The sequence below is a fragment of the Zalophus californianus genome, chromosome 2 (genome assembly GCF_009762305.2).
Source record: "Zalophus californianus isolate mZalCal1 chromosome 2, mZalCal1.pri.v2, whole genome shotgun sequence".
NCBI classification, from domain to species: domain Eukaryota; kingdom Metazoa; phylum Chordata; class Mammalia; order Carnivora; family Otariidae; genus Zalophus; species Zalophus californianus.
This window is the reverse complement of record NC_045596.1, coordinates 166642263-166666493: the sequence shown is the minus strand read 5'-3', so window position 1 is coordinate 166666493 and position 24231 is coordinate 166642263. Positions and strand designations below refer to the sequence as shown.

Below are 24231 nucleotides of genomic sequence, written 5' to 3'. Positions count from 1 at the left end.
GCTCCCTCCCCCTTCCGTTTATCCTCTGATATCTGCCCACGGAATCATGGCTCCCCAGTTCGTACCTTGAAACCAACAATATTCTGTTTGTAGAGATCCAGATCTATCTTCTTACATCTTAGGCTGATTTCGTGCATGTTCAAAGTGGTCTGGTAGATATCAAGCTCAATTATGGGCACCAGTTTGAATAGGGTCCCCTACTCCTCCGTCATCTTTTTTTATCATCCAAGGTTTTGTTTTAAGAAACTAGAGTTGCCATTTACTGAGATGATTGTAGGAAGGATAAGTTTTGGAAAAGTATCTGAAGTACATTTTGGATATGATAAGTATAAGAATTCTATCAAACACTTGAATATCAAATAAGCAGTCAGATAAATGAATATGGTGTTCATTGGAGAGGAATAAGGTAGAGATATAACTTGGGAGTAATCGATACATGAATGGTATTTAAAGCTGCAAGAGGGGATGTAATAATCAGGTGATTGAAGGTAGCTAGGGAAAAACAAGATTCAAGAAAAGATTGGAGAGATGGGGAAGAATCTAAAAAACAAACAAGATGAAAAAAATAAACAAACAAAACTGAGAGCATAAACACAATAGGAAGAATTAAACCAGAAGCCTGCTGTGTTCTGGAAGCCAAATGAAGAAAGTATTTTTGGAGGACATACTGATCAGCTACACAAAATACTGCCATTAGGTCAAGAAAAATGAAGACTAAAAAATAACTGGCATTCAGAAACATGAAGATGTTTCTTATCAAAAAACAAGATGGTCTTCTCAAAAAACATTTTAAAGGAGTTTTATAGACATTAAAGACCAACATATGTTTAATGGTCATGAATTAGGTGAGAACAGTCATAAATTAAGTGAGGAGTTTTCTTCAGCTTTGTTCAACTACACTGATGTAAGGCAGACAAAATGCAGTTGTTACAATATATATTTTCAAAGATGCAGGCAGAGAAGAGGCTGTTTGATTCCACTTGCATGAAATGTTGGGAAACTGCAAATTAGGAGACAGAAAGTAGATTGATTGTTGCCTGGAGTGGTGGGTGGGAACAAGGATTGAATGTGAAATGGCATGAAGATCCTATGTAGGATATGAAATGTTCTACAACTGATTAATGGTGGATGGTTGCAATACGGCATACAGTTATTAAAAATTATTGAATTATACACTCGAGCGAGTTTTATGACATATGAATGTACCCATTAAAGTTGTTAAAAATAAATAGAGATGTAATTAATACATTCATAAACTATGTCATTAGTTGAATTTCCCACCAAAAACCACTTGATGTGACTAAGTTTGATTTTACATCAGGCATATTTAACATATAACTTGCAGTTCTTCGGTTGAGTGGCTTTATACTCAATTGAAGATTTACAAATAAGTAACTTATTTCTTAATGTGAAAATAGCAAGCTAGAAAATTAAAATGCAGCATTCTATTATTCAACATTCTACTCTTCCATTATTCAAGACTTAATTAATCCTAATTGAAAAACAAGTTGATTGAACAGTCTACATTATATTGCCTTCTTTAATTTAAATTTTATACCAAAATATTTAAAAAGTAAAATCTAAGCTTTAATGGAAAATTATATCTTACTGTTTTCTGAGATGCAGAGTGTATGGCTTCTCATCAATTGTAATGATATAAATCACCTAAAATAAAGCAAATAAATAAAGATGACTCAGTAAATCAGAAATATATAAACTGAGGCAGTACTTTTCTCTCATGTAAACAAAAAGACTCACTTGGGGGGGTTGGGTTTAAGATAATAACATAAGAAAATCCTGAACTCCCTCCCATGGATACAAACAATATATAACTACAGATGGAGCAATTTACTCTGAAAAAAAACTGGAAAACTGGGTGAACAGAGACTCACAGAAAAAGACAAAAAGGACAGCATTGAGATGGATAGGAGAGGCAGAGATACTATCTTACCAAAAACAAAACAAAACAAACAAAAAACACTCCAGCAGGGTGATACATAATTGGGAGGGAAGACAAAAATACAAAGATTTTCCAAAGGAATCAGAGGTTTGTGCTATGCAATAGACCTCAAATGTTAGACCCTACAGCAGAAGACATGAACAGACATTTCTGCAAAGAAAATTTCCAAATGGCCAACAGACACATGAAAAAGTGCTCAACATCAGTCAGCATCAGGGAAATCCAAATCAAAACCTCAATTGGATACCACCTCACACCAGTCAGAATGGCTAAAATTAACAAGTCAGGAAATGATAGATGTTGGCGAGGATGCGGAGAAAGGGGAACCCTCCTATACTGTAGGTGGGAATGCAAGCTGGTACAGCCACTCTGGAAAACAGTATGGAGGTTCCTCAAAAAGTTGAAAATAGAGCTACCTATGACCCAGCAATTGCACTACTGGGTATTTACCCCAAAGATACAAATGTAGTGATCCAAAGGGGCACATGCACCCCAATGTTTATAGCAGCAATGTCCACAATAACCAAACTATGGAAAGAGCCCTGATGTCCATCAGCAGATAAATGGATAAAGAAGAAGTGGTATATATATATATATATATATATATATATATATATATATATATATATATATAAATATATACACAATGGAATATTATGTAGTCATCAACAAAATGAAATCTTGCCATTTGCAACGACATGGATGGAACTAGAGGGTATTATGCTAAGCGAAATAAGTCAATCAGAGAAAGACAAGTATCAGATTATCTTACTGATATGAGGAATTTGAGAAACAAGACAGAGGATCATGGGGAATGGAGGGAAAAATGAAACAAGATGAAACCAGAGAGGGAGAAAAACCATAAGAGACTCTTAATCTCAGGAAACAAACAGGGTTGCTGGAGTGGGGGCGGGGTGGGAGGGATGGGGTGGCTAGGTGATAGACATTGGGGAGCGTATGTGCTATGGTGAGCACTGTGAATTGTGCAAGACTGTTGAATCACAGATCTGTACCCTTGAAAAAAATAATACATTATATGTTAATAAAAAAATGTTAGACCCTACATAAAAGAGTTGAGCCCCCAAAATACCAGCCTTTGAAAACCAATAGAGATTACAACCAGGAAAACCACAGAACTGTAGAGCATGGAGAACCCACTCTTAAAGGGATCACATGCAGAATCACTGACCGTGGGACCCAGAGAAAAACACTAATCTGAAAATCACCTAGACCATATGTGAAGGAGACCCATTTACTAAACTTAAAGCACCTGACAGAGAAATGGTAAACTACTGGAACTGTCTCTGGGGACAGAGAAACTAGTGGGTGCCATATGTGCAACATCATCCTACTTTGCTAATGTCAGGGCGGGTGGGCACCATTTTGGAGCTATCTCTCTAATCTGCTAGAGCCTTTGGGCACACCCAACTAAGAGCCCTGTCCACACTATGGCAGCACAGCCATACTTTACAGCCAGGCCAGATACCAGCCCCACTCACCCCTGGGCCTCAGTGTAGCTGTGTGATGCACCTGGCTGGCATGGGTGCCAGCTCTGCCAACCCCTGTGCTGCAGATGGGTGTGCACAACTTCTACAGTGATACCCCTTGAGCATGTAACTTTGGTAGTCAGAGGAGACTGTGCTTTTAGGCTTCTTGTGACAACTACAAAAGGCCGATCCTTCAAGATTGGAAGAGGTAGTTGATTTTCCTAATACATAAAAACAAATACAGAAAATCAGGAAAGTGAAGAGACAGGAAAATGTGTTCCAAATGAAAGACAAAACATCAGAAAGCCATTAATGAAATGCAGATGAACAATCAACCTGATAAAGAGTTAAAATAGTCAAATAGATGTTCAACAAACTTGGAAGAATAGTGATGAACACTGTGAGGTCCTCAACAAGGAGACAGTAAATATAAGAAGGTTCCAAACAAAAGTTAAAGAGCTAAAGAATACCATAACTGAAATGAAAAATATACTAGAGGGGTTCAATAGCACACTGAATGAAGCCAAAGATTGGATCATTGAGCTGGAAAACAAAGCAACAAGACTCACCCAGAGAGATCAGGGGAGAAAATAATTTTACATGAAGATAACTAAGAAACCATTGGTATAACATCAAGTAGAATAATAGATTACAATGATCCCAGAAGGAGCAGAGAGACAGAGAAAGGGTGAGGGGCGCCTGGGTGGCTCAGTCGTTAAGCATCTGCCTTCAGCTCAGGTCATGATTCCAGGTCCTGGGATGGAGCCCCGCATCGGGCTCCCTGCTCCGCAGGAAGCTTGCTTCTCCCTCTCCCTCTCCCACTCCCACTCCCACTGCTTCTATTCCCTCTCTCGCTGTGCCTCTCTCTGTCAAATAAATAAATAAAATCTTCAAAAAAAAAAGGGCCAGAAAACTTATTTGAAGAATTAGTGACTGAATATTCCCCTAAAATGAGGAAGGAAACAGATATACAGGTCCAGGAAGCCTAGATAGTCCCAAATAAAATAAACTCAAACAGATCTACACCAAGATATATTACAATTAAACTAGTCAAAGTTAAAGATTATTAAAAGCAGCAAAAGAACACAACTTACTACATGCAAGGAGATCTCATAAATCTTTCAGCAGAAACTATGCAAGCCAGAAGAGATTAACATGACATATTCAAAGTGCTGAATGGAAAAACGTCCACCCAATAATTCTCTGGCAAGGCTATTATTCCGAATTGAAAAAGAGATTAAGTTTTCCAGTTAGGCAAAACCTAAAGGAGTTCATCACCACTAAACTGGCCTTAAAAGAAATGTTAAAAGGACTTCTCTAAACTGAAAAAAAATGGCACCAATTAATAACAAGAAAACAAAATTAAAAAGGCTCACTGGAAAAGGTAAACACATAGTAAAGGTAGTGGGTCAATCATTTATAAAGCCAGTATGATGGTTAAAAGACAAAAACAATAAAATTAGCTAAAACTAAAGAATTAGTTAGAGGGTACATAAAATAAAAGATGCAACATGTGACATAAGAATATAAAACATGAGAGGAGGAGAAAAATGTACAGTTTTGGAATGTTCGAATTTAAGTTGCTGTCAACTCAAAATATAAAATAGGAAGTTATATGTAAACCTCACAATAATCACAAATACATACAAAAAGTAAATACACAAAAGAAAAATGAGAAAGAAATCTAAACAGCACTAACAAAAGACATCAAACCACAGGGGAAGAGAAAGAGAAGAAAGGAACAGAGAAGAACTACAAAAACAACCAGAAAACAATTAGCAAAATGGCAATAACTACATGCCTATCAGTAATTACTTTAATTACTTTAAATGTAAATGAACCCTACAATCAAAAGTTATAAGATGGCTGAATGGATTAAAAAAACAAGACCTATCTGTGTTCTACCCACATTAATTTCAGAAGAAAGGACACTCACAAGCTGAAATTGAAGGGATGGAAAAAGATATTCCATGAATGGAAACAAACAAAAAGCTGGCATAGCTATATTCATAACCAACAAAATAGACTTTAAAACAAAGACTGTAATAATAGATGAAGATATTACATAATGATAAAGAGGTCAATTTAATAATAAGATATAACATTTATAAATGCATAGGAACCCAACATAGGAGCACCAAGATACATAAAGCAGAGAAATTAAAAGTTAAATAGGGGTGTGTGGGTGGCTCAGTCAGTTGAGCATTGGACTCGATTTCAGCTCAGGTCATGATCTCAGGGTCTTGAGATTGAGCTCTGTGTCGGCTCCACACCTCCTTGAGCCTGCCTGAGATTCTCTCTCTCTCTCTCTCCCCCTCTCCCCACTCCTGTGCACTCTGTCTGTCTCTCTCTCTCTAAAAAAAAAAAAAGAAAAAAGAAAAAGAAAAAAACTATATAAAAAGGTAGGAGATTTAACCCCAACTTATCTCAATGGATAGATCAACCAGATAGAAAATCAATAAGGAAATATCAGACTTAAAAAACATTAAACCAGATGGACTTAACAGTTTTACAGAGTATTCCATCCAAAAACAAAAGAATATGCATATTTCTCAGATGCACATAAAACATTATCCAGGACAGATCACATGTTAGACACAATACTGAAATCATATCAAGTGTCTTTTCCAAACACAATGGTATAAAAGTAGAAATCAATTTCAAGAAGAAAACTAGAAAAAACACAAATAGGTAGAGATTAAGCAACATGCTAGTGAGCACTCAAAGAAATTAAAGAAAAAATATCTAGAGACAAATGAATACAGAAATACAACTTATCAAAATCCTTGGGATCCAGCAAAAGTGGTTCTAAAAGAGATCATAGCAATACAATCTTACTGTATAAATCTAGCTCTGTACCTAAAGGAGCTAGAAAACAACCAAACAAGGCCCTAGGTCAATAGAATAAAGAAAATTATAAAGATCAGAGGATAAATAAATGAAAAGAGACAAAAATTAGAAAAAAATCAATGAAACTATGAGTTGGTTCTTTGAAAAGATAAAACAAAATTACAAACTTTTAGCTAGACTAACAACAACAATAGAAAATCAAAACCAAAACCAAACCAAACCAAACAAACAAAACAAAAGAGAAGACACTGATAAAATCAGAAATGAAAGAGAAGTTAAAACTGACAGCACAGAAATCTAAAAGATCATAAGAGACTATTATGAACAATTACACACCAACAAATTGGACAACCTAGAAGAAATGTATAAGTTCTTGGAAACATACAATTTTCTAAAACTGAATCATGAAGAAACAGAAAGTTTTATTACTAGTAAGGAAATTGAATCCACAATCAAAAACCTCCCAACAAACAAAAGTCCAGGATCATATGTCTGTGAATGCATTCAAAAGAAAAAAAAAGACAATGTGTATTCTTAAATTAAGAGGAGGAAACACTTCCAAATACATTTTATGAGGCCAGCATTACCATAATACCAAAACCAAACAAGGACACCATGAAAAAATAAAGTTATAGGCCAATATCTTTGGTTAGTATAGATGCAAAAATCCTCAAAAATTATTAGCAAACCAAATTCAACAATACATTGAAATGATCATACACCACAATCAAGTGGGATTTATTCCAGGGATATGAGAATGGTTCAACATTTGCAATCAATAAAGGTGATACACAATATATATACTTCAATGAAATGAAGGATAAAAATCATATGATCATCTTCATAGATGCAGAAAAAGTATTCAATAAAATTCAACTCCAATTATGATAAAAACTTTCAGAAAAGTGTTTATAGAAGAAATGTACCTCACCATAAGAAAGGCCATATATGCCTAACCCACAGCTAACACCTCAATGGGTAAAACCTGAAAGCTTTTCCTTGAAGTTCAAGAACAAGACAAGGATGCCCACTCTCACCACTTTTATTCTACATAGTATTGGAAGTCCTAGCCACAGCAATAACTCAACAAAAAGAAAAGGCCTTTAAAGTGGGAAAGAAGAAATAAAACTATCACCCTTTGTGGATGGCATATCATATATACAAAGACTCCACCAAAAAACTCTTAGAATGAATAAATTAAGTGAAGTTGCAGAATATAAAGTTATTTAGCAAAATCTGTTACATTTCTATGGACTAATAATAAATTATCAGAGGAATTAAAAAAACAATAACATTTACAATTGCATCAAAAAGAATAAAATATCTAGAAACAAATTTTACCAAGGAGGTAAAATATCTGTACAGAGAGCTATAATATATTGATAAAAGAAATTGAGGGATGCCTGAGTGTCTCGGGTGGTTAAGCCTATGCCTTCAGCTCAGGTCATGATCCCAGGCTCCTGGCATTGAGTCCTGCGTCGGGCTCCTTGCTCATTGGGGAGTCTGCTTCTCCCTCGGCTTGCCACTCCCTCTGCTTGTGCTCTCTCTTTCTCTCTCCCACCACAACAAATAAATAAATAAAATTTGTATGAAACCACAAAGGATCCCTAATAGCCAAATCAATCTTGAGAAAGAAGAACAAAGCTAAAGGCATTACTATCCTTGATTCCAAACTATATTTTAAAGCTATAGCAATCAAAACAATATGGCACTGGCACCAAAACAGACACAGATCAGTGGAAGAGAACTCAGATCCCAGAAAAAAACCCACATACATATGGACAATTAATTTATGGCAAAAGATCCAAGAACATAATGGAGAAAGGACTTTCCCTTCAATAAATAATGTTGGGAAAACTGGTTAGCCACATGCAAAAGAATTAAACTAGACCACTAACTTACCCCATACAGAAAAATTAACTCAAAGTGGATTAAAGACATGAATGAAAGACCTGAAACCATAAAATTCCTTGAGGAAAACATAGACAGTAAGCTCTTTGACATTGGTCTTAGCAATGCTTTTGTGGATCAGACTCCAAAGGTAAGGGAAACAAAAGCAAACATAAACAAATGGGATTATATGATACTAAAAAGCACAGCAAAGAAAACCATTATTAAAATGGAAAGTCAGCCTACTGAATGGGTGAAGATATTTGCAAATCATACATATGATAAGGGGTTAATATACAAAATATATAAAGAGCTTATACAATCAGCAGCAACAACAAAATCTGATTTTTTAAAATGGGCAGAGGATCTAAACAGACTATTTTCCAAGAAAGGCATACAGATGGCCAACAGGTATATGTAAAGATGTTCAACATTACTAATTATCAGGGAAATGCAAATCAAAACCACAATGCAATATTATCTCACACCAATTAGGTTGATCATTATAAAAAAAAGGACCAGAAATAGCAAGTGTTGATGAGGATGTGGAAAACAGGGAACACTTGTACACTGTTGGTGGAAATGTAAATTGATGCAGCCGCTATGGAAAATAGTATGGAATAGTATGGAAAGTCCTCAAAAAAATAAGGATAGAATATACGATCCTGCTCTTCCATTGTTGGTTATTTATCCAAAGATAATGCTTATTCAAAGAAATGTTTATTCAAAAATATATAAAAAAAGATATATGCATCTCTACATTCACTGCAGCATTATTTACAATAGCCAAGAAATGGAAACAACATAAGTGTTGATCAATACATGGATAAAGATGATGTTATATATATATGTGCATATATATATATATATGCACACAGACAATGAAATATTACTCAGCCACAAAAAGAATGAAACCTTGCCATTTATGACAGTGTGAATGAACATTGAAGGTTTTATGCTAAATGGAATAGGTCAGACGGAGAAGACAAATAGTGTATGATTTCACTTATATGTGGTACCTAAAAAGAACAAAGCAAATGAACAGAACAAAACAAAACAAAAATAAACTCATAGATACAGAGAACAGATTGGTGGTTACCAGAGGTAAAGAGGGTCAGGAGTGGGCAAAATAGGTAAAGGGGATAATTTGTATGGTGATGGATGATAACTAGACTTTAAGTGATGATCACTTTATAGTGCATACAGATGTTAAATTATAATAGTGTATACCTGAAATGTATATGTTATATGCTAATTTTACCTCAATTAAAAAAAGACACAGTCCATTTTAAAAATTAGTGTCCTTCAGAATTTATTATTCTAAATAGTAAGAATTTATTATTCTAGTAGATTTAGGATTACCGTGATGAATTTAATGTGTAGTGTTGGCAAAATATAGACCACATTTTGAAAAAAAAATAATTTAACATTATTAATATTATATTTATTGTTTCTATTTAGAAAAATATAAACTTTACTAGTCAAGATGAAAGACATGGCTGCAGGCTTATATCCCACACCAATTATAATGATGTAGCAAATTTACATTATATACGTACATATATAAAACATACATACACACACGTTACTATATACACCTAGAGCCACTTAGCAATTCTTAACATATAAAACTGAGGAAGAAAGATCCATGAAACATGTTACTGAGGAATGTTGCAGCTCCAAGAATAGGAGCTCTAATACAACAAGAACTGAGTTTTAACAGTGTTCATCATTCTAATGTGGTGGCATTCAGGAATAGGAGAAGACTTGGTGTATGTTTACAGAGTCAGTGGATTATCTCCACAAAGGCAGACAAACATCTAGTCTAACAAATGCACAATTTCTTTCCAAAACAAACCAATTTCAAGAAAGACCTCTGGTTTTAAGCTGGAACAGAATCTGTGAGTTTGGGAGAGGCCAGTGATGCTTATGACTGGAAACACCTAGGAAATACGAGAAGCACACAGATTCAAAAGACCAGAACTGAGGTAAATCTTATCCCTGACATTCCTCTAAAATTGTTGTAATGTACTATAGCAGAACCAATGCATTATCTCAGACCAAATTCAAAACCAAGTCTGACAGAATCTCAACTGCAATGGCAAGTACACAATAAAAAACAATTTAACTTCTGAGGAATGTCTACATTAAGAAGGAAAGATATCAAATTCAATAAATGAAATAAATTATTCCCAAGAAAAGTGTAAAGTATGTAAGACATGACCTGAGAAAAATAAGTACATTTAAGATCCTTAGAGAAGTAATAGTATGTATTACACCTCAGAATTAGAGATTAGATGTAATTGGAATACTATTCTAAAAGTTTCTAACACTTAATCGGCATTTATCTTATGCCTAGCACTGTCCTAAACACTTCACATATTTAAAAAAAAATTTTTACTCTAACAACCATAATTTTCAATTTGAGGAAAAGAGATTAACCCTCCCAAGGTAACACATTTAATGAATATTAGAGCTTGACAAAGAGACCATATGCTTTATGACTATACTATAGTGTTAACATGTGAAGAAGAGCAGGCAGTTCTTATTGAAGGAAGAAAAGACAATTATAGAAATGATCCAATTATAGATCATATAAATGAAAATATAATTGTTGATTTTTAAGTAAATTTTTATGAGTAGGACATTGGGTATATCTGAAGCATGAATTTGTGAGGTTGAACATCAAAGCTAAGAAAATTTCTGAGATCAAATACAAAGTAATTATATAAAGTGGAAGATTTGCAAGAATAAGAGAGATGCTCTTTCCAAAACTTCAAACATTAGCTAATGAGAATGTATATAGGCAAAAATAATACAACAAAGAAGCAAGAGTTAAGAAATATTACTTCAAAATTGCTGAGAAATGGAGATTTAAGTATGCTTATTTCATTTACTCACCATGGGTCTCTCTCTCTCTCTCACACACACACACACACACACACACAAACCTAACAAAAAGTAAAGGGCCTTGTATAGTCAATCATCAGAATTCTAAGGAAGAACAAAGTTGAAGTCATCATATTGCCCACTTTCAAGATTTTCAACAAATCTACCATAAACAAGACAGCATGGTATCAGCGAGAGAGAGAGTGAGAGCGTGCTTAGAAATAGACCCACAGAAAATATAATCAACTGATTTTTTTTTAAGTGTAAAGGTATTTCAGTGGAGAAATGATAGTCATTTCAACTAGTGGTGCTGGGAAAATTGGATGCCCATATCAAATTGATGAAACTCAATCCAGACCTCACACCTTACACGAATATTAACTTAAAAAAAAAAAGGTATTATAGACTTACTATAATACTTCTCTAATAAATCATAGGAGGAAACCTAGATGAACTTAGTGTTGGTAAATTTTTAGATATCACAGAAAAATCATGATCCATAAAAGAAGAATAACAATAAGTTGGATTTTATCTAATATAAAATATCTTGTTAGCATTGTTAAAACAATGTTAAGACGATTAAAAAAAAAAACAAGCTACAGACTGGAAAAAATGTAAATCACTTATTTGATTAAAATAAATGTGTGAAGAATATACAAAGAACATGTAAAATGCAACAATAAGGAAACCAATAATCCAGTTCAAAAATGTGTGAAAGATCTGAACAGACATCTTACCAAAGAAGATGAATAGATGGAAAATAAGAATATGAGAATATATTCAACATTATTCATTATTAGGGAAATGCAAATTAAAACCTCAAGGAAATACTACTACACAAAAATTGGAAAGGTTAAAAGCCAAATACTGGTGAGGATGTGAACCTTGCAATGCCAAATACTGGTGAGGATGAGAAACAATAGGAACTCCTATTCATTGCTGGTGGAAATACAAAACATATAGCCAGAGAGATAATTTGGAAGTTTCTTATAAAATTAAACATAATCTTAGCATACAATTCAGCAATTATTATCCTGGGTATTTATTCAACTGATTTGAAAACTTATGTCTACTAAAACCTGCTTATGAATGTTATTAACAGCTTTATTCATAATTGCCACAACCTAAAAGTAACCAAAATGTCCTTCCATAGGGAAACAGATAGACAAGCTATAATCTATACAATTCAACAATATTAATAATAAAAAGCATGAATTACCAAAACATGAAACCAATATGGATAAATTTTAAATGTGTATTGCTAAATGAAAGAAGACAGACTGAAAAGGTGATATTCTGTATGATTCCAACTATATGACATTCTAGAAAAGACATCATTCTAGAGACTAAACAACAGATCAGTTGCCAGGGGCTGGTTTTGGAAAGGGTAATAAAACTGAAGCAAAGGGGATAGATATTTAAGGGAAATTAAACTATTTTTTATAACTTTGTACTATTGGATACATGAAACTAAATATCTCTCAAAACCCATAGACATATACAGAACAGTGAACTTTAATGTATGCAAATTTAAAAATAATTTATAAAGGCAGGAGATTCCATAGTGAAAGGCAGACTATGACAAAAGAATTTAACTTTATTATAAGTGTATGATAAAACATCACTGAAAAAGGTAAGAGACAAAATGTTCTGACATAAATGACTTCGGAAATAAGGGGAGAACTGTAAGACTAAGGACAAAGTCTACATAGCACTATTCTAGTTGGTAGTATTCCCCATCAAGGTATGGGTTACAAATTCTGAAACAATTGTACAACTCTATTGGAATTTAAAAAACAGTAATAAATGGATGATGGAGAATGGGAGCCAGATTTCTCATGTTAGTCATGAGAAACCTTCTGTCAACACACACAAAGTGACAGAAAAGAATTCTAAAATGGTAAATGGTCAGCCAAACTAAAGTACTTTCCTTCAAGTAGTAATGCAGTTGAGTTTACCACTTATGGAAATGCTATGAATGAATCATGGAAGGATGAACTTCAGCAAGAAGAAAAGTGAACTGAAAAGGAAGGACAGCATGCAGGAAGCAGTGATAATCAATGACATCAATTCCATCCCTGCCATATTAGAAAGACTAGGACTGAATGTGCTCTTCAGCTGCAAACAACCAGAAAACTAGACATGATGAATAAAACAAATGCTTTGATACTCTAGACAAAAGGTAGTACAAGATTATGATCACTGAGAGAAGGTATAAAACTGAGGTGGGCACTACAGTTGTCCTGGCTTCCTGTCTCAATGAACTTTCTAGACTGTACTGAGGAAGGAGAATTCCCCCTGATTCCATTAATGAATACTAAATCACATATACATAGAGTAGAATTTCATGAGGCTGGGTGTATTAGTTTTCTACTGCTGCATAACAAATTATCACAAACTGCATTTTAAAATACACCATTTATGATCTTGTCGTTTCTATGGGTCAGGAGTCTATGCATGACATAGTTGGGTTTTCAACATGTCAGCTGGTCTGTATTCTCATCTGAAGAATCTATTTCTACTTCCAATTCATTGTTTGTTGGTAAAATTCATTTCCTTGCAGCTATAGAACTAAGAGATTTAGTTTTTTGCTATTGGCAAGAGGGTCTTTTCATTTACTAGAGGCCACTACCAGTTACCTGCCTCTTAGCCAAATCCATGGGCAGTACAAAATATGGCAGGTTGCTTTTTTTTTTAAGTGGGTACAATCCAACTTTTATTAAGACAAAGGTGGGTTCAGAGTAATTAAGAGCTTGTCCAATATCCAGAATTTTATGACTCTAAATATTAGGGAAGCTTGAATTCTTACCAGCTCTGTCTCGGAGTTATTGCATTATAAATCCTTGGTGGTAATGAAACACCAGCTAAAAAGAGGCTTACTAAGTCTCATTTAAAAACCAGCCTTCTGGTACTGGCACAAAAACAGACACACAGATTAATGGAACAGAATAGAGAGCCCAGAAATGGACCCTCAACTCTATGGTCAACTAATCTTCCACAAAGCAGGAAAGAATGTCCAATGGAAAAAAGACAGTCTCTTCAACAAATGGTGTTGGGAAAATTGGACAGCTACATGCAGAAGAATGAAACTGGACCATTTCCTTACACCACATGCAAAAATAGACTCAAAATGGTTGAAAGACCTCAATGTGAGACAGGAGTCCATCAAAATCTTACAGGAGAACACAGGCAACAACCTCTTTGACCTCAGCCGCAGCAACTTCTTCCTAGAAACATCGCCAAAGGCAAGGGAAGCAAGGGCAAAAATGAACTATTGGGACTTCATCAAGATAAGAAGCTTTTGCACAGCAAAAGAAAACAGTCAACAAAACCAAAAGACAACCGACAGAATGGGAGAAGATATTTGCAAATGACATATCAGATAAAGGGCTAGTATCCAAAATCTATAAAGAACTTCTTAAACACCACCTAAAGAACAAATGATCCAATCAAGAAATGGGCAGAAGACATGAACAGACATTTTTCCAAAGAAGACATCCAAATGGCCAACAGACACTTGAAAAAGTGCTCAGCATCACTCGGCATCAGGGAAAGCCAAATCAAAACCTCAATGAGATATCACCTCCCACCAGTCAGAATGGCTAAAATTAACAAGTCAGGAAACGACAGATGGTGGTGGGGATGCGGAGAAACGGGAAGCCTCCTACACTGTTGGTGGGAATGCAAGCTGGTGCAGCCACTCTGGAAAACAGTGTGGAGGTTCCTCAAAAAGTTGAAAATAGAGGTACCATATGACCTAGCAATTGCACTACTGGGTATTTACCCCAAAGATAGAAATGTAGGGATCTGAAAGGGTACATGCACCCCGATGTTTATAGCAACAATGTCTACAATAGCCAAATTATGAAAAGAGCCAAGATGTCCATCGACAGAAGAATGGATAAAGAATGACATTGATGGAACTGAAGGGTATTATGCTGAGCGAAATAAGTCACTCAGAGAAAGACATGTATCATATGACCTCACTGATATGAGGAATTCTTAATCTCAGGAAACAAACTGAGGGTTGCTGGAGTGGGGGTGGGGTGGGAGGGATGGGGTGGATGGGTGATAGACATTGGGGAGGGTATGCGCTATGTGAGTGCTGTGAATTGTGTAAGACTGTTGTATCACAGACCAGTACTTCTGAAACAAAAAATTCATTATATGTTAAAAGAAGAAGAAAAGAAGAAGAAGAAGAAGAAGAAGAAGAAGAAGAAGAAGAAGAAGAAGAAGAAGAAGAAGAAGAAGAAGAAGAAGAAGAAAGAAGAAGAAGAAGAAGAGGAAGAAGAAGAAGAAGAAGAAGAGGAAGAGGAAGAAGAAGAAGAAGAAGAAGAAGAAGAAGAAGAAGAAGAAGAAGAAGAAGAGGAAGAAGAAGGAGAAGATAGCAGGAAGGGAAGAATGAATCGGGAGAAATCAGAGGGGGAGATGAACCATGAGAGACTATGGACTCTGAAAAACAAACTGAGGGTTCTAGAGGGGAGGAGGGAGGGGGATGGGTTAGCCTGGTGGCAGGTATTAAGGAGGGCACATTCTGCATGGAGCACTGGGTGTTATATGCAAACAATGAATCATGGAACGCTACATCAAAAACTAATGATGAAATGTATGGTGATTAACATAACATAATAATAAAAAAAACCCTAAAAAAAAAAAACACCTTTCCCATGGAGAACCAATCTGATTTTAATATAATGTATAGCCCCTCTTAGAACATTAATACTACTGGAAAAGGTGAGTGGCTTGGGATTTGCTACTAAGGAACCCCAAAGAAGATAAACAAATGGCAGGAACCATGTTTTAACAATGTTCGATGTTGAGAGACTCCCTATTGCCCAAGTCTAGGAACACCTTGCTGATTTGGACAAGAAAAGGACAATACACCAGCACTAGGGATTCTAGCAGTAGTTTATCTGTGAGACACATTCTTTACAGGGTACTATTTACACAATGTAGCAGAATCACGGACACTGTAAACAAAACAGAAACAAAAAAACAAAACTTTTAATAAGTTAACATCTCATTGTTTAAGAAATACTCCCAATAGGGTGCTCTCTTTTGCTACCAAATGCTTTTTTAAATGGTATGGATGTTATAGCCTTGACCACTACCTCCTCAGAGGAAGGTTTCTTTGGGGTCATGTTCAAACTCCTCTGCCAAGAGGACTGAGGGGACACTCATGTAATATGACCAAAATACTGACAACTGGTCATCATGTTTCCAGACTTCATAAAATCAAAGACTCCTGGATACCAGGTTCCTAACTCAAGTTTCTTCTGTATTTAAAAAGGCCAACAAAGGCTTAATCACATAGGGACTACATCATAGCTTTAAAAAACTAGTTCCCTCTCGCTTTTCCACCAAATTTGCCACCCACCAACTAAATTGAGGGGAACGCCAAAGGCTCCTGTGCCCCAGCCCACAACAGTGATTATCTGAAAGAAGCCTGTCATCTCTACCCTCTTAGGAGAGAAATGACACATGCCACTTGTGTACCTCACCTAAGCCAAAGCCAATTCCCCCATATCCCAAAGGAATACATAGGACTTCATAGTATGGGCCAGATGAAAACACATCATGATCTCCATAATTAACAAAACCAAGCTGCTAAACTAGCTGTTCTAGGAGATGTCCTTAAGTATAAATTACACACCACTTCACATTCAAGGAAATAACACCCTTCACCTTCTCTGTCCACTAGCCTCTTCCCTTCCGCATGAGAAACAACATCCTCTTCGTAAAGGTACAAGTCTTACAGAATAAAAACTGCCAGGAAAAATAAATTTAAACTGAGAAATCACACTTTCTTTGACTATTCAGACACAATCAGAATAAATGGGGATTTATTCTGGGGGATTCATAGGGGATTAACATAGGTATCATTTTCAAAAATGAACGAAAGGATTTTTTTTTCACTAAATACTTTAGTTTTATTTTCCTCTATAGCATGACTTTATTTTTTACACAAGAGAGAAATGGATACCTAGAATTTGGGCCTTATCTATTAAAATTGACCACAGCGAACATTTTAGCATTGTCATGTCTGAAAATCAAATTGGAAAGAAAAAAAATGTAAATCAAGGTGAAACCCTCAGATGTGTCCTGGAGTCCATAGTCTCTCATGGTTTGTCTACCCATCTGATTCCCCCCCAACCTTTTAGTTTTCCCTTCCTTCTCCTAATGTCCTCTGTGCTATTCTTTATGTTCCACATATGAGTGAAACCATATGATAATTGTCTTTCTATGCTTGACTTATTTCACTTAGCATAATCCCCTACAGTTCCATCCATGTCCATGCAAATGTTGGGTATTCATTCTTTCTGATGGCTGAGTAATATTCCATTGTATATATGAACCACATCTTCTATATCCAATCATCTGCTGATGGACATCTAGGCTCCTTCCATAGTTTGGCTATTGTGCACAATGCTGCTGTAAACATCGGGGTGCATGTGCCCCTTCTTTTCACTACATCTGTATCTTTGGGGTAAATACCCAGTAGTGCCATTGCTGGGTCATAGGGTAGCTCTATTTTTAACCTTCTGAGGAGCCTCCATACTGTTTTCCAGAGTGGCTGTACCAACTTGCATTCCCACCAACAGTGTAAGAGGGTTCCCTTTTCTCCACATCCTCACCAACATTTGTTGTTTCCTGCCTTGTTAATTTTTGCCATTCCAACTGGTGTAAGGTGGTATCTTAATGGGTTTCGATTTGAATTTCCCTGCTGCCTAATGATGTTGAACATTTTTTTCACGTTTCTGTTAGCCATTTGTATGTTTTCCTTGGAGAAGTGTCTGTTCATGTCTTCTGCCCATTTTTTGACTAGATTGTTTGTTTTTTGGATGTTGAGTTTGAGAAGTTCTTTATATCTTGGATACTAGCCCTTTATCTGTAATGTTATTTGCAAATATCTTCTCCCATTCCGTGGGTTGCCTCTTGGTTTTGTTGACTGTTTCCTTTGCTGTGCAGAAGCATTTTATCTTCATGAAGTCCCAAAAGATCATTTTTGCTTTTGTTTCCCTTGTCTTTGGAGACATGTCATGGAAGAAGTTGTTGTGGCCGATGTCGAAAAGGTTACTGCCTATGTTTTCCTCTAGGATTTTGATGGATTCCTGTCTCACATTGAGGTCTTTCATCCATTCAGAGTTTATCTTTGTGTATGGTGTAAGAGAATGGTCAAGTATATAACTGTCCAATTTTCCCAGCACAATTTTTTGAAGAGATGGTCTTTCTTCCATTCGATGCTCTTTTCTGATTTGTCGAAAATTAGTTAACCATAGAGCTGAGAGTCCATTTCTGGAGACTCTATTCTGTTCCATTGATGTATGTGTCTGTTTTTGTGCTAGTACCATACTGTCTTAGTGATCACAGCTTTGTTAATATAGCATGAAATCAGGCAATGTGATGTGCCCAGCTTTATATTTCTTTTTCAATATTTCCTTGGCAATTCGGGTCTTTTCTGGTTCCATACAAATTTTAGGATTGTTTGTTCCAGCTCTTGGAAAACTACCAGTGGTATTTTAATAGGGATGCCTTGAAAGTGTAGATTACTCTGGACAGCATAGACATTTTAACAATGTTTATTCTTTCAATCCATGAGCATGGAATATTTTTCCATCTTTTTGTGTCTTCTTCAATTTCTTTCATAAGTGTTCTGTAGTTTCTAGAGTATAGATCCTTTACCACTTTGGTTTGGTTTATTCCAAAGTATCTTATGGTTTTTGTTGCTACTGTAAATGGAATTGATTCCCTAATTTCCCTTCCTACAGTTACACTGTTAGTTTCTGTGCATTGATTTGGTATCCTACCACATTACTGAATTGCTGTATGAGTTCTAGCAATTTGGGGGTGGAGTCTTTTGGGTTTTCCAAATTAAGTATCATGTCATCTGCAAAGAGAGAGAGTTTGACTTCTTCTTTGCCAATTTGAATACCTTTTATCTGCTTTTGTTGTCTGGTCGCTGATTCTAAGATTTCTAGTACTATGTTGAGCAATAGTGGTGAGAGTGGGCATCCTTGTCATTTTCCCGATCTTAAGGGGAAAATTCTCAGTTTTTCCCCATTGAGAATGATATTCACTGTGGGCTTTTCATAGATGGTTTTTATGAAATTGAGGAATGTTCCCTCTCTCCCTACACTCTGAAGAGTTTTAATCAGAAAAGGATGCTGTATTTTGTCAGAGGCTTTTTTTGCACTGAGAGGATCATATGGTTCTTGTCTTTTCTTTTATTAATGTGCTCTATCACGTTGATTGATTTGCAAATGTTGAACCACTTTTGCATCCCAGGAATAAATCCCACCTGACTGTGATGGATAATCCTTTTAAAATACTGTTGTATCCTATTGGCTAGGATTTTGGTGAGTATTTTGGCATCCATGTTCATCAGGGATATTGGTCTGTAATTCTCCTTTTTGATGGGGCCTTTGCCTGGTTTGGGGATCAGGGTAATGCTGGCTGCATAGAACGAGTTTGGAAGTTTTCCTTGTATTTCTATTTTTTTGAAAGAGCTTCAGTAGAATAGGTATTCATTCTTCTTTAAATGTTTGGTAGAATTCCCCTGGGAAGCCATCTGGCCCTGGGCTTTTGTTTGTTGGGAGATTTTTGATGACTCCTTCAATTTCCTTAGTGGTTATAGGTCTGTTCAGGTTCTCTATTTCTTCCTGGTTCAGTTTTGGTAGTTGATACATCTCTAGGAATGCATCCATTTCTTCCAGATTATCTAATTTGCTGTCATATAGTTGCTCATAATATGTTCTTATAATTGTTTGTATTTCTTTAGTATTGGTTGTGATCTCTCCTCTTTCATTCAAATTTTAGTTATTTGGGTCCTTTCTCTTTTCTTTTTAATAAGTCTGGCCAAGGGTTTATCCATCTTGTTAATTTTTTCAAAGAATCAGCTCCTAGTTTTGTTGATCTGTTCTACTGTTCTTTTGGTTTATATTTCATTGATTTTTGCTCTGATCTTTATTATTTCTCTACTCCTGCTGGGTTTAGGCTTTATTTGCTGTTTTTTCTCTAGCTCCTTAATACTCAGATGTGTATTCTGTTGCTTTGGGAATGTTCTGAATATGTCTGTGAAGTCCATTTGGTCCAGTGTGTCATTTAAAGTCTTTATTTCCTTGTTGATCGTTTGCTTCAATGATCTGTCCATTTCAGTGAGGTGGGTGTTAAAGTCCCCCACTATTATTGTATTGTTGTCAATGTGTTTCTTTGCTTTTGTTATTAATTCGCTTATATAATTGGCTGTTCCCATGTTAGGGGCATAGATATTTACAATTGTTACATCTTGTTGGATAGACCCTTTAAGTAGGATATAGTGTCCTTCTTCATCTCTCCTTACAGTCTTTGGTTTAAAATCTAATTTGTCTGACCTAAGGATTGCCACCTCAGCTTTCTTTTGGTGTCCATTACCATGGTAAATAGTTTTCCACCCCCTCACTTTCAAGCTGGGGGTGTCTTTGGGTCTAAAATGAGTCTCTTACAGACAGCATATCAATGGGTCTTGTTTTTTAATCCAATCTGATACCCTGTGTGTTTTGATTGGGGCATTTACATTCAGGGTAACTATTGAAAGATATGAATTTAGTGCCATTGTATTGCCTGTAAGGTGACTGTTACTGTATATTGTCTGTGTTCCTTTCTAGTCTATGTTACTTTTAGGCTCTCTCTTTGCTTAGAGGACCCCTTTCAATATTTTTTGTAGGGCTGGTTTCATGTTTGCAAATTCCTTTAGTTTGTGTTTTTCTTGGTAGCTTTTTCTCTCTCCTTCTATTTTCAATGACAGCCTAGCTGGATATTGTATTCTTGGCTGCATATTTTTCTCATTTAGTGCTGTGAATATATCATGCCAGTCCTTTCTGGCCTGCCAGGTCTCTGTGGATAGGTCTGTTGCCAAGCTAATGTTTCTACCATTATAGGTTACAGATCTCTTATCCCAAACTCCTTTCAGGATTTTTCTTTGTCTCTGAGCTTCATATTACTATTGGATGTCGGGGTGTTGACCTATTTTTATTGATTTTGAGAGGGATTCTCTGTGCCACCTGGATTTTGATGCCTGTTTCCTTCCCCAAATTAGGGAAGTTCTCTGCTATAATTTTCTCCAATATACCTTCTGCGCCTCTCTCTCCTTCTTCCTCTTCTGGGATCCCAATTATTCTAATGTTGTTTCATCTTATGGTATCACTTATCTCTCAAATTCTGCCCTCGTGATCCAGTAGTTGTTTATCTCTCTTTTTCTCAGCTTCTTTATTTTCCATCATTGGTCTTCTATATCACTGATTCTCTCTTCTGCCTCATTTATCCTAGCAGTTAGCGCCCCCATTTTTTATTGTACCTCAGTAATAACCTTTTTGTTTTTGACTTGGTTAGATTTTAGTTCTTTTATTTCTCCAGAAAGGGTTTCTCTAATAACCTCCATGCTTTTTTCAAGCCCAGCTAGTATCTTAAAAATCATGATTCTGAACTCTAGGTCTGACATCATACTAATGTCCATATTGAGTAGGTCCCTGGCAGTCAGTACTACCTCTTGTTGTTTTTGTTGAGGTGATTTTTTCCATCTTTTCATTTTGTCCAGAGGAGAATAGATGAATGAGAGAACAAAATGCTAACAGGGTAACAACTTCCCCAGAAAATATACTCTAAACAAATCAGAAAAGACCAGAAACTGGGAGAAAAAAAGGGAAAGAATGAAAGAAGAAGAGAAAAAGATAAAGATAAAAACAAACAAAAGCAGAACAAAACAAAAAATACAGAATATGATCAAATATGATCAGGCTGGTGCATAGATCAGTGCCACACACTAGATTTTGGGTGTATTTTGGTCTGTTAGAAGAAAATTTTAAAGAAAGAAAACTTATATATGTACATAAATAAGGGTTGATACGATGAAGGGATGGACTATGACTGTAAAGATGAAAGTTATAAAAATTTTTATAAAAGGAATTGATAAGATAAGAAGTTGTTTGAAAAAAGAAAGAAGAGGATAAAAAAAAAAGGGAGAGAATGTTATCAGGCAGGAGACTAGAACAAAGCCATACACTAGAGATTTAGGGTATATTTTGATCAGTTAGAAGAAACTGTATCTCAAAATTTTAAAGAGAGAACAACTTATATATATATGCCAAAAATAAGGGTAACTGCTATGAAGGGATAGAATATGACTCTAAAAATGAAAAATAAAAATGTTTTTTAAAAAAGGATTGATAAGATGTTGGTTGAAAAAGAGGAAAAGAAAAATTCAAAAAACAAAGACAGTTAAAAAAATTAACTTTTAAAAACTAAAGAATCATGGTAAAAAAGCCATGGATCCTATGTGCAGTATTCCCCCAGCTCTGGAGTTCTGCCATTCTCATTGATCGATAAATTTGGTCTTGGCTGGCTGTTCTTGCAGATCTTCTGGGAGAGGGGCCTGTTGCCGTGGTTCCCAAATGTCTTTGCTGGAGGAAGAATTGCCCCACCCTTGTTGGTCTGGGCTAAGTAATCTGCTTCAGTTTGCTCTCAGGAGCTTTTGTTCCCTGCAAGCTTTCCGTCCAGGTTTGGAGGATGAGGGTGAAAATGGTGGCTTCCCAATCTTGGCCTCAGAGAGCCAAGAACTTGGGGCCCTGCTCCTCAGTGTGCCCCCAGAGAAAAGCAGTCACTCCCGTCTACCCGGTCTCTGGCTGCACTCCATGCTCACTGGCCTGTGACCGAGCATTTCTATCTCTGGCACCTGACCCCATGTGGAGTCTCCAAACCCAGCAGATCCCTGTGGTGCGCTCCCACACCGCTCCTCCCAGGGGAGGAAGGGGAGTCTCCCTGGATCTGCCTCTTGTTGGGTCCCTGTTGGAAAAGCAGTGGCCCAACTGTGCCGCGGATCATGGTTTATGGCAACCCGAGCTGAGAATCTGCTCCTTGGCTCTGTCTCTGCAGCTGGCTTCCCAGCTCCAATACCTGGGAGCTCTGCCACACTCAGACACCCCCGGTCTTTCTGTGACCCCAAGGATCCTGAGACCACACTGTCCCGTAAGAGTTCCACCCCCAGCTTAGCCGCTGGAGCGACGTCCCTCAGTGGAGCCGACTTCTAAAAGTTCCAATTTTGTGCTCCGCTGCTCTATCACTTGCCAAAAGTGGCTGATGGAGGCCTCCTCCCCTGCCATCTATCCTCCCGAATATCGCCTCAGATTCACTTCTCTGCATGTCCTACCTTCCAGAAAGTGGTCTCTTTCTGTTCAGAGAGTTGCTCCTATTCTTTTCTTCAATCTCCTGTTGAGTTTGTAGGTATTCAGAATGGTTTATCCCTATCCAGCTGAATTCCTGAGACCAGATGAAATCCAGGTCTCCTACTCCTCTGCCATCTTGCTCTGCCCCCCACCCCATACTCCCATAATGCCTTTCTAACACCTTGCTGAGATGCCCCCATTGATCCTTGTGGTATGTGTTCTCTCTCACTGCAATGACTAATAAACCCAACTTGTTTGACTACAGGTGTGTTCACACCTGTCGTTCACACCTTCTTTGGCAAGAAGACATTGACAGAAGGAAGTAAACCCACTATAACTGCTCTCCTCAACTGAAGACTTTCTTCCATATACCATTAACAACACTATGGCATTCACAAATATGCTTAGATAAACTTTTGAAGGTTGGACATCTTCTGCATAACTCCTGTAATATCTTGAAATCTAAGCCATTGCTTTAGCGGAATGTGTGGTTATCATGACATACTGAAAGTTGTGAAAAAAGAATCTTTTATATGTCTAATGCAAATATTTCAAAAAGATATGCGATGATAAACATTAAAGGAAGAAAACAAGAGAGATAAAGGAGGTCTACTATCAGAAATCAAAGGAGAACATTAGTATACTCTATCACAGGGAAAAACAGCTTATGGAATTCCATATAAAGAATACAAAAAATGTAGACAAGTACTGAATACATTGTGTAAAACTATTTCATGTCCTGCAATATCGCCATATGCTTTGTGAAGGGCATTTGAAGCAAACAGTTTGAAGGCTTTTGTTTGCTTGGTTTTTTTAAAGATGTTATTTATTTATCTGACAGAAAAATAGAGAGAGATCACAAGTAGACACAGCAGCAGGGAGAGGCAAAGGGAGAAGCATGCTCTCCGCTGGGCAGAGAGCCCGACCCCAGGACCCTGGGATCATGACCCGTGTGGAA

General features: G+C 36.5%; 1 protein-coding gene across 6 annotated transcripts in view; it reads right to left on the bottom strand.

The window, feature by feature from the left end:
- The window catches only part of ADAM18 (ADAM metallopeptidase domain 18), a 191827-nt gene that overhangs the window by 165435 nt on the left and 2161 nt on the right, over positions 1-24231 (bottom strand). For all 6 annotated transcript variants that reach the window (XR_003520893.2, XM_027599516.1, XM_027599514.2 and 3 more), the window contains one exon: positions 1610-1665. Coding sequence is in view for 5 of the 6 variants with exons in the window: in XM_027599516.1 (XP_027455317.1) it covers positions 1610-1665 (56 nt within the window). In the remaining variant the exon portion in view is untranslated. The remainder of the gene's footprint in view (positions 1-1609; positions 1666-24231) is intronic.